Source organism: Varroa jacobsoni, unplaced genomic scaffold, assembly GCF_002532875.2.
Source record: "Varroa jacobsoni isolate VJ856 unplaced genomic scaffold, vjacob_1.0 contig04654, whole genome shotgun sequence".
Classification (NCBI taxonomy): domain Eukaryota; kingdom Metazoa; phylum Arthropoda; class Arachnida; order Mesostigmata; family Varroidae; genus Varroa; species Varroa jacobsoni.
In genome coordinates, this window is record NW_019215306.1 from 1 (window position 1) to 17,051 (window position 17,051).

The 17,051-nt window shown below is 40.6% G+C and overlaps 1 protein-coding gene and 1 long non-coding RNA gene across 4 annotated transcripts; one reads left to right on the top strand and one right to left on the bottom strand.

The window, feature by feature from the left end:
- Positions 1-1,096: 1,096 nt before the first annotated feature.
- On the bottom strand, positions 1,097-14,297 carry LOC111273078 (uncharacterized). Of its 2 annotated transcripts, XM_022854769.2 has the most exons (9): positions 14,179-14,297; positions 7,354-7,472; positions 7,043-7,141; positions 6,464-6,645; positions 5,833-5,928; positions 5,272-5,378; positions 3,809-3,963; positions 3,121-3,465; positions 1,097-2,916 (listed from the first exon to the last, which is right to left on the bottom strand). In XM_022854769.2, the coding sequence occupies exons 1-9, from the start codon at positions 14,183-14,185 to the stop codon at positions 2,398-2,400; spliced, it is 1,629 nt and encodes a 542-aa protein (XP_022710504.1). In that variant the 5' UTR covers positions 14,186-14,297; the 3' UTR covers positions 1,097-2,397. The 2 variants fall into 2 exon arrangements, with proteins under 2 accessions (XP_022710504.1, XP_086829606.1); XM_086973480.1 differs by lacking the exon at positions 7,043-7,141.
- A 107-nt stretch (positions 14,298-14,404) lies between these two features.
- Positions 14,405-16,833, top strand: LOC147751771 (uncharacterized). 2 transcript variants are annotated; one of them, XR_015315942.1, is made up of 2 exons: positions 14,405-14,496; positions 16,704-16,833. It is a non-coding gene; the product is annotated as an uncharacterized LOC147751771 (long non-coding RNA). The 2 variants fall into 2 exon arrangements; XR_015315941.1 differs by lacking the exon at positions 14,405-14,496 and adding an exon at positions 14,507-15,526.
- The last annotated feature ends 218 nt before the right edge of the window (positions 16,834-17,051 follow it).

The following is a 17,051-nucleotide window of genomic DNA, read 5'->3' on the forward strand; positions in this document are numbered from 1 at the left end:
ATATAAACCAAGCGTAATGAAGAACGCAAAATTACATGACAAAGATACTTTTTCTACTGCTCTATATAAGCATTTCTTGCCGTTATTTTTTCTTAGCCATCTCATAGCTTGTATTGGGTAAGAGACGTAAGAACGTAGGAGAAAATTTTTTTTTTTAATACAGATTATTTGTTTACTTTGTAATTTCTTTGTCGTTTATGAAAAATTGCTTCTTCTACGATTCAAGCAACGAGCATGGATTGAACTGGAATAAGTTTTTAATTCCTGTATCTATCTTGCACGTCAACGGTTAATGCTATTTTTTGTCAAAACTATACTCGTCCATGAAGGTATACCTCACAAAAGATTTAGCTGTACAAAGAGGACACTGTGCAGGATTTGTTCTGCGCCGACTGGACCGTTTATGAATACCGTAAAAAAAAGTTAAGAATTACAAAGGCATACCTGTTTAGCCTTATTACTTTGGCGCAGAATGCGAAAAATTGTAAAACCGCAATTATTCCCTGGAAAGCATAGTTTACCGTATTAGTCTCGCTTATGCGTAAAGGCGGCCTAGCACCTATAACAGTGTCCTTCAAAAATGTGCCTATTGGTATGAACTGCAATGAATTTACCTACCGGGTTTTCGTTTTTCACTCTCTATGATCCAAAACGTTCACCTGATCAAAAATATTTAAATAATCTCTCAGAGCATAGTTAGCAAGACATTAGGTGGCGGCCAGGCACGTAAAGGGTGTGCGGCAAAAAGGCAACGTCAAAGGTCACATTGAGTAAGTCAACTTAGGTCAATTAATTTAATAAGCGTTTCTGGAGATTTTCACCGTATTATTCACAATTGCCCTCCGGAGGCTATTTTACGTGTGTTCACACTGGGCGTCACTGTGCTAATTGTCTGCCGGTTAGCCTAACACTATGTACAGTTTAGTCACATCTTTAGTATCCTATTACCTTATACATACATATAAGAGCGGGGATTTTTATGTATAGAACTTTTTTAATTTACGAGCAAATTTTTGTCAAACAAAACTTCACTGATTTCTCATCTTCCCTTACTAAATTCCATTAAACATCTAGAATGAAAAAAAAAGTCTCCATCTACTTGACAGCAGTAGTGCAGCTTATTTATGGAACATCAATAAGTTTTTTTTTGTTGCTCTAATATCATACACAGGAAGAAGTAGGAGGTCGCTGTTCTTCAGCTGATTAGCTTGAGCTTCATATTAAGCAGTCGATCAAAAATTCTTGTTGCCCATAAGCTCGAAACTCTTCAAGCTAGCGTGACACAATCCGCATGTCTACGGGCGATCATAGAAGAACGTTTTACTATCGTTATGTCGGCTTTCAAGATATGATTAGTAGGTGCAATGGGGTAGACATTCATTTTAACTATGTATATAGTTAGCCTATGGTTAATTCTATCCAAACATGTGCAAAAAATAGCCTTTTCGGACACGTTCAGGACGCCGAAAATCAGATATTAATTTATCGTATTGTCAAAATTCTCTCGGTAGAGAAGCGCTTGTTCGTTTTCTACTGCTTCACAGTATGAATTCAATATGATATGTCCTATCTAGAATTGTTTCACTGTTTACCTAATTGACCTTGAATAAGATAACTACTGTATATTGCCTTTTGCGTTGTTGGTGTAATTATCAATATATATCGAAAAAAAAAAAAAAGCTTTATCATCAGAGTTAATCATCATAATCATACGTATCATTTTGTACATTATTCCGAGTATTGGAGGTACTGTTATCCGTTGAACGTACAGGCTTTAGCGATAACTGTTAGCCGACTGAGACATACCAGCATGCATTTTAAACCGTTTCTCTACTAACCCAGATCTAACTTAATTCTACGTTCAAAGATCTTGGCTCGGTCTCCTGTTCACAGCAAATTCACGATGAAGCCACTTGATCAATGTCCTTCTGCCAATCTAACCATCGAAACTTCTGTTACTCTAAATACACGTATAAGCTGTCGTCGCCCTTTAAATCCTTATTGGCGCGTGTGTGTGTGTGTGTGTGGTGTGTGTGTATGAGCGCTAGACGTGTTCTAAAAATGGTATCATCTTGTATCTAAAAAGGGCGGAAAATACGTTAAGACACACCAGTATTCACCAAAAATGCATTTGTCGCTAGGGCACCAAGGCACAGAATATTTTTTGTTTTCTTAAAGCGACGCTTCCGCTTCCCAAAGCGTGACCAGCTAGGAGGATCTAACCATAACATTCAAAGGTTCTTATAATCTCTGTCCAGTCTTCACTTGAGGCATTTTCAACTTTTAGATATTTCCTTTCAAACAAGCTGACATCGGCAAACCATAACTCCCGTGCCATAACCGTCATTACAACTGTCTCACAATTACTGCACTTTTTGTTGTTTCTGTACTAGAAAACTAATTGAACACATCAAGCGGCGAAAGTGACGATAAAGGGTTAGTCGAGTTCGAGGATACGGCTGTGTGCTGGCCGCCCCCCCCGGGGCCGCTATGTGTTGCGGATTGACTGCCTGGAGCGCCTTGTGATTGAGGAGTTTGCGAGCTTGAATGGCCACCATGTTGTTGTTGTCGTTGTTGTTGTTGTTGCTGCTGCTGCTGCTGCTGTTGTTGTTGTTGTGGTTGTTGGGCTCCCGAAACATCAGAGGGGTTTCTTATGTCGAAGAGGGGTGCTGGCGAGGAGGGATGACCTTGTTGTTGCTGCTGCGGCTGATGATGGAGACCATGTAGCGGCGGACTCATCGATATGGAAAGCGAAGGACCACCCATGCACGACGACAGAGGTGCCAGCTGAGCTAGGGGGCCCTCCTGGAGTGCTTGGCCTCCCCATTGTCCTAAAGGCGAAAGCGAAGCCGACAAGGGAGACATACATCCCGACCCATCGTGAGGGGATATGGCTGCCGAAAGCGTGAGATCGTCCTATAGTGCATGAAAATAACAGACGAAAAGATAACAGAATCGGCTAGCCGTCAACTCATTTTTTTTTCTCGTTAGAATTTAGAGTATCGCTTCAAAAGATTTCAATCGAGTGTCTATGTGTAACTATGTGTATACAAAGTATGCGTGCTCTGTCTATAATACATTAATTTTTACACTACGATTATCTAAAACCGCAGTGCTTACTTGATACTGCAGATGTGGCATCGTCTGTGTCTGCTGCTGATAGATATCGTAATCATAAGCACTCGCCGTATGCGGAGTCATGGAGGCCATTGGCGATATTGAGGCCATTGAAGTCATCGGTGCCATCGAGCTCATTGGCGGGCTAAACGAGTGTTGCCCAAAATGAGTCCACGATGCTGTGTCGTGGAACGAATTCGCTGACGAAAATGCTGGAAGGGAGGGTCCACAAAGACCACATGGAGACGCTGCAGTCGCCGACTGGTACAAATTCTGTTGATCGGAGCTCACACCATGATTCCCATGTGAAGGTGACACCGAGCCACAACTCGACGTTGGAGGCGCCACCTGCAAATAACGATAAGTTCTATAAAATTCGGGAAAACACTTTTGTTCGTTCGAAATTGCTCCTTGCAACTTGGGGCTTGCCTCTATACCCTTCTAATTTACACGCTCAACGAACTAATCCACTGACGTTATGACGCCTGAAGCATTTAATTTAAAACGCCTGCAATATTCAATTATTATGGGGCAGTTAAAGGAACAATAATTTTGCCTATGCTAATAAGTTCAGACCGGTTCTACTACAGCAAAACAGACTCAAAAAGCCTTATTTGTCAGTGTTATTTTGTTTACTAGGTATTTAAGTACGTATGTTATTATATTATTATACGTTAAATGGGATACGCGCTGTTGAGGGTTGCTGTGCCGTTACTGAAGTCGCATTCGTTGGAGGAGATGCTGGGGATGGCGTCGTTAGCGTCGACAGAGGTGCCAATGAAGTACAAGACGCCAGCGGTGAAGGAGCCGGCGGTAGGGCACACGCTACCTGCAGTCGAGAAACGCCTGAAATCAGAGGATGCCAGTGATTTACTTTCAGTATTCTACTTGAAACGTATCGGCAACACCATTCGTTCATAATTGGTGATGATTACAGACGAAGTTAGGATACACTTTGTTAATAACGTATTTGTAATTTAATAGTTTTTGTTAGTCAGAATATGAAAAAAAAAAGTCGTTTGGTTTGTTTCCACCAACAGAACGTTGGAAATAGTATCAATACGAGAATTTGCAACGGTAGCTAAGCGCTACAATTAACGTTGAAAAGTATCAATTTGGTCCATATTTGTGTGGTTAGTTAGTTGACCTAGCTCGAAAGATCGCGGGTTTAAAAAAAAATGACGAAATACAAACCGCCTCTGCGAATCTGGGTTAGAGTTCATTGAAAACTGTCACGGTGGTCCACACGTATCCACTACTTACTTACACCGAACCTACGTGGGAAGGCTGAGATACGAACTTCTGCACTGTGAAACCATTGTTTATTAATAATTCTGACGACATGTTTACTTAGAGAGGGAACGCGTTAATAATAGCTAGAATGCGGTCCTGTTTTGGCAGCAGTTTGTCCTCATTGTGAACATCGGAAGATGGTATGTTCAAAAATATTTTTCGTAATCAAGTAGTATATAATATTCTTCGACGTAACGAACAGGGGTTTTCAATGCTGCGATGAGGATTCGATTAAAATAAACGAGCTCAAGATTGTACATTTTTTGTATCCCTAATGCAACCGTGACCCAACGAGCGTAATGGCGTTTTTGGTCGCTGTCTGACCCTCCTGTTCCTTCCCTCTGTCCCGCTTCTGAATGAAAGACAGCGCGAATAAGGGCATATCGTGAAACCTAATTCGGCTACATATTTATTACGCTAACTCAGCCTTATTTCATGTTAAAGTCGCTTTTACTTCACAAACCTAGGCACGGGTGTGAACCTCGCCTTGGAGCAAAAATAATTCATTTTTTCCAAAGCATTTTTATTCGGATTATCAGAAATAACAATTCAAGCGGAAGTAAGGAACAAATGAATAAGGTAAAAAAAAAAAAACATCTAAAGCTCTATTGCGTTCTGGGAGAAGGAAGAGCAGGCTTACAATGAAAATTTGATTATAGCATCGAGTGCAAGTTCATGGAAATGCTCGCATATGAACTTGACAAAGTTTTAAGTTGACTAAGATGAAGTGATTTGTTGTGAGAATTTGCAAATGCATTTGGGTTTTGAAATCGGTACAGGTTATAAACATAGAATTAATGTTTTATACGGAATGCCTGCCTATAAATTAGACTGTTTAATACAAGGTACAACGAAACCAACCTGTAGTCATTTGGAGAAAATTATTTTTTCGGGGGGGTTCTCTTTTACGCCACTTTGCTCGCCGGTTTTGAAACCAGACTTGCACACGCGACTCACTCAAATTTAATCTGAAAATCCAAAGGCAAAAACAACCAATGTTATCGTATAACGACCGATCATAAAACAAAGGCAACGAGGTAAGTTGACATCGTTGACAAATAGACTATTTAACTGCTCTAAATACATTCGATCCATTTGACGGATTGGCGACGAAAGCACAATTCACAAGACGTTGTCGTGTACCCAATATCTACCGGATGCATCTAATCTAACTTAACGCTAACTTGGCAAATAGAGAGCCGTTTTTACGCGCTGAAATGGTCAAACCAGGGCTATGCTTCTCTCCTGCATTTCGTCACAATAAGGCGTATTTGGCGAACGAAAGATTTAAGCCGGAAGCAACAATCGCAATTGATTACCCCACTACAGCGTTCGTCGTCGTCGCATAGGGGATACGTACCAGTAAAAAGGATGTATGTTTTTAATTTTAACAGAATTTAAATAATGAATAATTGGGCATACCTTAGGGCAAGGTCTTCTCTAGCGAAAACATCCGGATACGGCGCTCTTTGAAACGCGCGCTCGAGCTCCTCAAGTTGGAAGGACGTAAATGTTGTCCTAAACGCGCAACGGACAAGTGAATGAAGATTAGATTGGTAAGTTGTTCGGGGCGAAAAAGCTATGAGAAAATTAACTTTCAGTTACACATTACTTTGTTCTAAACTCTACACTATAGCGAACTTGCTATTTAATCACTAGGTATTAAAATACCTTAATTTTTTTTTATAATTTTGCTTCTTGACAGCTGCTAGAGGCATGGACTACCTAATACTAGAATGCGAAAGCTACTAGTTTGTGACAGTAATTTAATAATTATTTTGTTTTTAAATGAATCGCAGCGCATCGGTTATAAAGTTTTCTGCTACTTTTCATTTCTGAGACGAAACAATAGCCGTCAAATGCTAATTAAAGCCTCAATGAGCGGCAAGTTTCGTTATTCGGGAGTACCCCAGACATTTTTAAGGAACCTCCCGCGAAGCTATGACAAAACAAATAGAATAGATAAGGTAATCTGAAATATCACCGTTTCGAATTTTTTATTTTAGTTTCAGCCCTTAACAAGAACATTATAGGTGGTCATCTTATTATTTACCTGGTCTTCTTCTTTTTGACTTCGTTGTTGCTGGTGTTAGTATTATTATTATTATTTTGGGCCGCGCTGTGAGCTGAGTGTTTTTCTTTTTTTACCATAGGACCAGCGGTCGGATTTCCTACACCGCTGGTCTGAGTAGTTGGAGCTGAGTCTTCTTTTTTTATCAAATGATGTACGGTTACCTGATAGAGGGTCAGTAAGTAAAAGCAGAGTTTGGGCCAAGACACTATATAACGAAGAGCACACGATAATTACTTAGTGAATGCTAATTACCGTGTTAAAAGGATGTTACAGTAGGACGCATTAATTATATTTACCCGGATATGCTATTCCGTATTTGAATTGAATTATATCGCTCTTTAGTACCCCGTAAAAGCAATATTGTTATGCCCGAGTTTGAGCCTGCAGTAGTCATAAGACATAATTGTACTACATTCTATCTGTTGCACCCCTTGACCATATTTCACAAGCCTAGACGAAATCACAAAGATCCACATGTGGCCTTCATAGGTCAGGACACTATATTCAAACAGCAGAGTAAAGTGAATGGAAAACGTGAGAATATCTATTCAGACACACCTGCGTATGCAGGGGACTCATCGGGGCCGGAGCTTCCTGCAGGTGTAAATAATTTGAGGGGTCTGTTCCGCATTCTATAGGTGGCAAACTGAACATGACCTGTGAACTCAAGAAATATCGCATCAGCAAATAAATTACAGGTCATAATGATCAGAGACTCCAACAACTAGAGATCAGCTTGACATGGACAATGAGGAAGCTAACAACAGTGTTTTAGTTGAAGAATATCGGTAACCCAGCAAGGGGTGCTCGCTATCCACGACTGCATGGGTACGCATACATCTCGAACGATTTTATTTAGATCAATTTACCTGAACAGAATGGTATTTGTCGGTGGACGAATCGTGATATTTGATGTCCTCGAGGGTTTCGGGTCCCCCGCTGCATCCTTCGACCCCTGTAGATACGTATTCTTGACCTGATTGTGGATCTGCCAACAGAACAAGTTTATCATACATGAATATGCAGATACTTAGTTAACGGGAAGCACTGATAACTAATAGGAAAAGGACAACTATATTTCTGGCCATTTTCAGTTCCTAAAAAACTTTCCTACGTCTTGACGTACTGATGAAAGCCAGTAAATAAAAGGTGCCCATGAACCATTAAACAATGGATGATAGATACGAAGACATCTCGACAGATATACTGATATTGCGAGGAGTGCAAATCAGCGTGTTGTAAATATATGCGTAGTTTCGCCATTTAAGTATGGCCCTGGCATAAACTTATCGATATATTTTTTACGCGAACTTATAGATGAAACACATCCTGTGGTGCGGGCCACAAATGCATTTAGAGAAGCATCCCCCGTTAAACTGAAACCGATGTTAAATTTTTATTAAGATAGGTGCTTTATAAAAAAGAAACGTTATTGATTCAGCAGAACAAAAAGAACTAGACCTTCTCTAATGTCTCCATCTTCGACTGATGGAGTTAGTTCATCGTCTAATTCGTCCGGATAACATCCAATCGCATTTAGTATAGCTAGGCTTAACTGGTCCATACAAGGTACATCGTGAAATTTTGCTTGCTCAGATGGTACTGAGCTTGCAATCAGTTCATGCGGCAAACTTTTACGCTCAAATTGTTCGAACATTTGTGATGTTCCATATCTTTGGCCCTTGCCATAGACCGAATCTACTTCTTTCACACCTTCAACATGAATGGTATTGCTATCATTTTGATCAGCGTCGTTAACTTTACGTAGACAGTTTACTTCGTCATTGATATTGTCATCCAAAAGGACAACAGGAGAGCTTAACACGTCGAGTATCGTCAGGCTGTTCGATCGACGGTGATCTACTTGCCCACTGATGATGTCGTCTGTCACGCCCGCTGTATCTAAACATTCGTCCGTTCTCTTCGGATATACACTGTCGAAAGTACAATTGTGGGCATTTTCAATTCGATTAGAAATTCCAGTATCCCTCACAAAAATTTCATCGTACTCGTTTTCAGCTTCTTCAAAGGTAAGTGTCTTGAAGAACAACATCTCTTCGTGCTCGCGCGGAACCATGTTTAGGCGCATAGTGTCCTTCGTAAATTAGGCCCCCTATCCGGAGCGATGTGAGGATCGTAGCGGTGCATCAAAACGTATATGAAGTGTAGCTTGGTTTTGTTTTTCAGTAACTGTTTATACGTGGGTCTCGAGAGTGATTTTGGTTTCCTGTATCCACAAGTAACATATGCATTGTACGCAATTGACGGAATTCATAGCAAATACAGTTAAGTAATCAATGTCTTTCATCCCACTAAGGAGCCGCATGGTGTCGTTTCAGTCGAAACTTTATCCAGACACCAGCGACAAAGCCTGCGTGGCATGGTCACCAATCTGACGTAAAAGATAGACACAACAGCCGAAGTGCTCTCGTTCACGGCGTTCGCAGAGGTCGACTGTGGACAAATGCGATTTACATCGAATCACCATGTTCTGCAAACGACCCGTTTCGTCAAGGCTTCTCGTCATGACGAGAACGCAGTAATTCAGAGACGGAGCGCGACTTAAACTAAATCATGTTACCAGGGTTATACATTTTTTTTTTGTTTCGAAATGTGTATACGTGTAAACATGTTTCAGCATTGAAACGATGACCCAATAGGAGTGGCTCAGTATCTAATGATCCGGTAGAACGGTACATTTCGAGTGACGTGCAGTCTTAAGAAGACCAGTGATGCATTTTGAGATTGATAACGGCATGATGTATTTACAGATAAACGAATCAGATCTGTTACGTTTCTCTGATTTAACCTATCGCGCGCAGAACTCATAAGCGACATGTTATGAGGGAGATCGCTTACGAGTTCGATAGCATAAAAGAGAGAGCGTCGAATTAACATGTGGCCATCGGTTGAACGTGACAAGTGTAGAGAACGCCTGAGTAAATTTCGCTAGAGAGTCCACCATCCAGGGTTTCGGCGAAACCCATTACGATATGCTGTGACTAGCGTTTGTTTAAGGCTAGTTAAGGACGGAATAGTGCACTATAGGTGCACATGCTATAATCCGTGATGCCATAACAGTAAATTGTGCCGAATTGTTGATTATGTTTTAGCATCAAAAACCGATCGAATGGGATATTCACCACAGGTCTCACTGCACAAACGTCTTTGTTTTTGTCGCATGTTTCATTTATTAACACTCGCCTATTTTAATAACTGCCACGATCCACGATTCCATTCTTTTTGGCATCTTTGTCAGCGGAGACTCGTATTACTATGGTAGCCAAGAGTTCAGGTTCTACGACAAAAACAAGTTTGCTTAAACACTAATATTAACATAGATAACATAATATCTCGACTCGTGTTGAATTTAATCTGTGTAGCAATTACGTATATTGAGGTAACGGGTTAAACGCTGTCCTCATTAAAGGCTTTGGGTGGTTGAATGTTTCTGTTCTCTGCCGTTTTTTGCTATTAAAAATAAAAAAAATATTAACAATGCTAAAATCGTTAGAATACAAAAGGCCCCAAAATCTAAGGACATCATGCGTGATATGTTGTACAACTTGGTGTAGGAAGTTGGAAGTGAACAAACAAAGCAAGGGCAGGTAGAGTTCGATGTTCCGCGCAGTATTCAGGCCAGTAATCCTCTGCGAGCCGTATACCTCGCAGCCTATTTTTCTTTGCTACAGCCAAAATCTCTGGACACCTGACTCGGAAACAGTCAGTTATCTCGTGAATGCAGAACGCGTACGTATTGAAAATATTTTCGAAGAGGAACCACTATGATCAAACGTAGGATTGTTGATTTGAGAGCGTTACAAAAGCCTAGCAAAGATATGGCCAAAATTCAGTAAAATGGAAACATAGTAGCTGCAACCAGAGATCCTCACTGCGCATTTACAAAGCGTGTGTACATCGAGAGAGAGCCAAGATTTTTGGGCTGAACTGCTGCAGTATAGCTACGGGAGCGAGGACAATTCGCTCGTTAAAATCTTGTACGCGATGAAGGATCTGTTGCCGAACGCACCGTAAGCCATTAATTTAGAAATACAGCGAGGAAATTCTTAATTCGAAAATTAGTCCCATGGCGTCAAAAATGTAGAAATTACACTTTAAATGTTACTTCTCGTGCATCATATTCAACAAAGATTGCTCCCATCGTTTTTTTTCAAATTTCGCGCAGAAATATTGTCCTAGATCTCAACGTGAGGTCAGCAGTGCGTTTTGAAACATCAGACTTGTATGGCAGCGGACTAAATAACGGTATTATCTAAATTGCAGAAGGTTATAGATTCGTCGTATGGTTCGCACTATGATTGACAATGAAAGAACTATGCTAGTAAAAAAAAAAAGTTTGCAAGTTAAAACTTGTTGTACCACAATCTTTGTCGAACGATTCAATATATAATGAAATTAGTTCCACATTTTATTTTAGGACAGTATTGATTTCTGCTGGGTAAACAGCCAGTAAATTCAATGATACATACGTACTAAACTACACCGCAGTCTGTTAAGAACTAAGCAGATACAATAACGCATAAACACGAAGTGAGAATAGACGCACTGATTTTTAGATTGGCCTGGACGATCTGCGTGTGAGTTGTACCGATTCATTTTTGAAATCCACAAGCGTACATCGTATAGAGATGCGATCATCTTTAGCTCACACTTGACAATTCCGGTTAACTATTGTGCGGGATCTGCAGGGCAAAAGGCGTAAGTAACTTGTAAGCTCTTTGTTGGTACCGCGGTTCGAACTGTTAGATGGCCAAATGCAACACTGAGAATACTTTATCTGCTTCACTTAGACCGTTTAGACGTTATTTAGTGCTAATGTAGCACAATATCACAATAGCAGAACAAAACGAAACGTGTCCACTTTCGGACTCGAACCGCGTATCCTTGACTTTTGCTGTCACATCGCACTATCATGAGCACTGGTACGTCACTCAAAAAGTCTAATATGCATTGAGGCAGACGGTTGCGCGCAGAAGCGGCCTTAAGCAAGGCCTCACGCTTTCCGTAATGGCTTGTAAGTTAATTGTAAGTTTACTTTACGAAGTGGACCAAGTCATTATTCTTGATAAAGGCAATTTAGCTGGGAAAGCCTATCTAGGCTAATACAATGTTTACGCTGGCAGCCTTAGATACGACTGACTTTGCAAAACGTTGATCTGGAACGCGGTGACTCAAACTCTTTCTGTATGCTAACAAGGGCCACCATATCGACATGGGCTAGCCTATACTGAACAACTAATTACTAGAAAATTAATCCATCAGAGAGATACATAACATTTCATAACGTTATTTATTATTAATAACTGTCTACTATTTCTCAAACCTGCCGTCCACATTCGCGTCATCCATTCGAATCCCCGAGCGAATTTAGCAAAACAAATAATATAAACCTTCTTCGTATCATCAGAAGATAACGGAAAAGAATTGACACCTCAAGCCAGATATATGAGCATGAAGACGCATATTAGGATATATTTACAAAGTACAAGCTTCAAATTCAATCTGTCAAGCTAAATAGAGACGGAAAAGCTGTCACAGGACCGATGAGATGATTTCATCGGAAATGGGCAAGAGGCGGTCGGACATTGCCAATGCTTTTCGACCTGAATGTATAATTAATATAACAGGTATTATATTATTATTATTTACAAACCGTACGAACTGAACGTACTGCTATAAGTAGATCTTTATTAAAATTCTTGCCAGATTTGCAAGTTGGAGGGGGGAATTGGGGAACAAGGAAGGAAGAAAGAAGATAGCCATTTTGTTTTTTCGTCAATGAGGTTGTAGGTAGCAAATATTTTTCTCATCACGGCTGTCTCAAGACCTCATCGAGGGGGCCAAATGGTCTATACACGCCCCGCTCTGCAGAAGGCGGGACTTATAAGCGCCGCCCATCGCCCGGTAAACGTCGGAGGGAACAGTCTGTAGGCCCCAATGCTAGTGATGTCAACCCCTCGGAAATAGACAGACATTAGATTCGTACCAGGGCTTCCCTTCCTCGTTTAATGGATGCGTGCATCAGAAAAATATTGTCCTGGCTTTTACCTGAATATCGATAAAAAAAATATACTTCATTCAACTTCACATGCTTATGTTAGACATGTCAGGATCACCGCAAAGGAACTAAAAAAGAAGAGTTGCATTAACCTATCGCCTTTTTTTTTTTTTACTAGGACAATTAATATTGAGAAAGAGGATAATAAGTAGCTGCTAAGAAATGCCGCCGCCCTTAGATGCCGTCTTTTAATTATTGAGCTATCTGAGAATCTTTTTCAAAGAGGCTGCTACGTAACATAGGTTTTTGAAAGATTTCGCTCAAATAATTTCTAAACTAGCGTGGCAATAAACCAGCGAGCGCACACCGCCGTGTATATCATACCTATATAAATTTTTATAGATAGCGTATTACACACGTTTACGCTATCGGTGAACACGGATGCCGAGTACGAATATGTCGATTTGTAAAACATCTTAGAGCCTAGTAGTCCTACCAGATGTCAATCGATTATAGTAACTAAACCTATCCGTATAGACCTTTCTCTTAGGCGCACTGCTAATAAATCGGAACGTGGTGAGTCGCACTTCACTGATGATAAAGAAACAGTCATTATGTGTTATACATGTAATAGCTATGTGACAGCAAGGAAATATATTTTCAGGGTGCCTTCACCATTTAGCAGGTCCTTGTGAAAGAAACTTGCAATACAGATGGGATAACGCACTCAAAACCATAGGCAAGGAAGCACAGCAAAGACAAAAATCTAAAGATAACCTCTATCCTATGCTTTGAAAAACGTTCTTAAGGCCAGTAATAAAGACGATGATAAGTATATGAGACCGTTACCACATATATTCATCACAATTCAACAATAGCACAGTCCGTTACACACGTCCATAGGCTTCAAGAAACGAGTTGTCCGGTGGCTTGATAGTAAGTCTCCAATAGTGACGACGCCCAACAGTATGCTAGAATAAATCTAGGTAAAGGGAACTAGTCAAAAAGGAATAAAATCAGGCAATGTTATGAATAATGGAACACTGCCCCATAAAAACACAATAGTCCATTCACGTATGTGGGAACACGAGTCCTGTTTTTATGTGCCGCAGCACAACGATTTAATTATGACGTATCTGGTGACCTGGTAAACGTGTAGTAATAGGTGTCTCTTGTTAGAGCGTTCCCCATCATCATCATCATCATTGTCATGGCAGCCGATGAAAATATTAAGTAAATAATACCCCAAGATACTGAGGGTGCTGCTGATATGGTCGGAATACGGAACGTTATAACGGGGGGTGGGGTGGGGTGGGGGGTGGGGGTATTATGCAGTGCGATGCGTTTTGCTTTAAGGATACGAGCTTGCCTGCGTTGCGAATATACACCGTATGCGTGAGTGTTTCTGATCTGCTACTTTTCGGAACACGTTACGTGGTGTTGTTGCGGTTGCTGCTGCTATTTAGCGTGTTAAGTACGATAAGTAGACTAAAGTGTCTCTAATAAGGTGGCCATCTCTAATAGGAATTAACAAGGCTAAATGAATTTAATTTAGTCTCATTAAGCTCAATCGAATACTATCTAGATAGCGGGCGTAGCGGCGGCACCACTACCAGCAGCAAACACGATGATCACTGACACCTCTGCCATTGAACGAATAGCTCTCTGTACTCACCCAGCATCGCAGTCTGCGCGCCACTGTGGCCTGGTCTCGGAGCTCCGTCACACGCTGTGTATGTCGAACTAATGTAGTATTACTAGAGCAACGATTGTCTATACAATGTACAACTGTTCCGTACGCTCAGTATGATCGCTCCAACGGCACTGAGGAGGTGTCCGCCGAAGCAAACGCCCGGCCCGGCAACAAGCAGGCGGGCTTCTCTCAACCCGAAATGTGTTCCCCCACGACCAGTGAGCAGCAGCGGCTGCAGAACTCCGCCGAGGACGGAGAGTTCTCTGTAGCTGGGTGTTTTGCCTGCGTAGAGAAATAGTGGTAGGCTAATCATGCCAGCACATGATATAGACATAGTATATATATATAGTAGATGATGCTTATACGTTGGTAGACGCATCATGCATGGAAATCAGTACGAACTGCCAGTGGTGTGTACTCATCTGAGGGTACGGCGCATGCGCCGGCGGCCGTTCGCGCGCGCTAAGTACAGTACCTTGGCTTTGACCGAAAACGCGGACTCTGTCGCGAAGTAACACTCCACTGGCAGGACATTCTAAATACGTTGATTTGAATCTCGTTCGTGGTTCCCGTGATGTTGCAGTGGTAATGATTTGCCTAGGAAGGCTAGATACTCGTGAAGTGGTTTAGATTTGAAGTCGGGCATAGATGCGTTTCGCCTTGTGCTGGTTGGAGCCAGCCGTTTGAAGCAATGCCTGTTCAAGGCGGTACAGAACGTAAAATTCGAAACATTCATTCATAGGCTATGATACTCTCATCACATATATACTCGCTGCGAAACGTAGCTATTTTTCGACGCAATGTGCGATCGCGTAATATTTGCAGTATAATAACCGGTATCGCACGTGGTGCTAATGATTGGCTCGCGGTCTTTGGCGTGCGGCTGGTTGAAGTTAAAGCGTGTCTTGGATCTCTGCCATGACGGTTAACTAGAATATGGAAGTTTGATCCTACATTGTAGTAAAGTTTAAGTGATGAGCTGTGCTTACAAGATACGTAGAATCAACGATAAGAACTTTGACCCAGACCACGGTTTTCGATTCGTTGACCGGGCATTGCACAAAACAGTTCGCCACACACTTAAATTAACTGTTTGAATTAATTTAGCCACAACTAAGTGACGAATAGTACCATCAGTAGTTCTATTCCCATATGGATATTTTATAAATGCGCGCTCTAGTAAACTGTGTTATTAAATAGGCAGTAATGAACCTCAAATCACTTACTACCGGCACGAAGTGTGTCGTTGACATCATACGGCCAATGTAGTGAAGTCTGTAATTACAGTTCAATGCTTCATGGTTCCACCACCATATTAACTGCAAAAACGGTAATGAAAATAGAAGTTTCATTAATATCGTATAAACGTAGAGCAAACATATGCGTTTAATATTTACATTTCAATGATAAAAAGTCTATATAAATTGCTTCACGTACGACTATAGCCAGTCTGTTGTGCATAGAAATCACTTGCGATGAAGCTTATCGTACTTTGATAAAGATAAAGCATTTTTCACCAATTGGGACGCTGATAATAAAGAAAAAACTAATTTAGGCTTAAAACATCCTTCCTAAAGTCAGAATCGAAGCCTACTGTTTCGTCTCCAAATCCTCTACTTTAGCCACTGTTTATGACCGTTTGCGATCTTGATTCCTGTCTGTTTGTGACAGACCGATGAAACTCTCCTTAGTTGGAGTTCGATTGAGGTATTCATCTTCATGGGGTTTAAAAAATTGAATTTTCGTTTTGATTTTTTTCTAGTTTCATCCTAAACGGATCTCGTACCTTGAAAGGAACCTCAGATTTTTGTAACAGTTCATGCGGAATGTCTGCTATTGCCAACGATCAGGCATCCCATATCTTCGTAGAAAGAGCTGACCTTTAATTGTTTCGAGTACAATGAATCACCCGATGCTGAAACATTAGGTATTACGATAGAGTTGTGTAGGAAAAGGTTACAGGATAACTAAGCCTACTTTAGTCTTTCACTGCTCTTCATTACGAAGTCCAGACTTACGATCAGTTTCAATATAAAATATTATATGTCACATTTCTTTTTGTCGGTTGTTAGGCCTTGCTGGATTTATGTGAGCTTATGTTGAGCAAGCCGCAGTATGCCATAATGACTATTTGTTAATGTTGACCCTCAAGCGAATTAGAGCCGCACGGTTACGATACCATGAATAGACATTTCGAGATGTTTGTCAATTACTCAGACCACAATGCCTTAGTCATAGCCTATATTGCCCTCCTTTAATTCTGATCAATATTTATTCAGAAGAATTATTATGTTGAAGCAAATGGCACAAGTAGCAGATGTCGCACCTCCAAGATACCTAAGAGGCGAAATAAAATTCAAGAGTCTGCACTCTGTACATGCGTTGCTTATTTGATTCTTAAGTGAAAAAATAGAAGTATTTGTTGTAGAAAGCCTATCCTAAAAATAATGTTAAATACTGAGAAGTATCGAATTATTAATACTATTAAAAAAATATAAATATTCAAGTTACAGAAAAAACTGACCGGTGAGCCTTACAATAAGTTGACTGTCTGCCGCTCCAACGGACGAAACCACATTTTTCCAAAAGCATCAATAAATATCAACAAAAGTAAAATGAACAAAAAAAACTTACAAACACCAAGCGACATTTTTTATTTTGCAATATAAATTAAGTATTTTAAGTAAAAATCTTCGGGGAGTACAAATGTGTGACGCTTATCCAGCGTTCATAACCAAATAACTAAATCTAATCCCTAAAAATACACAGACCTCCATAGTGTTACTGTAAACCCATGGGTCCTATATGCATTCTGGAGCATAATACTCATACGGTTAGTTTAACGACATAGTAAG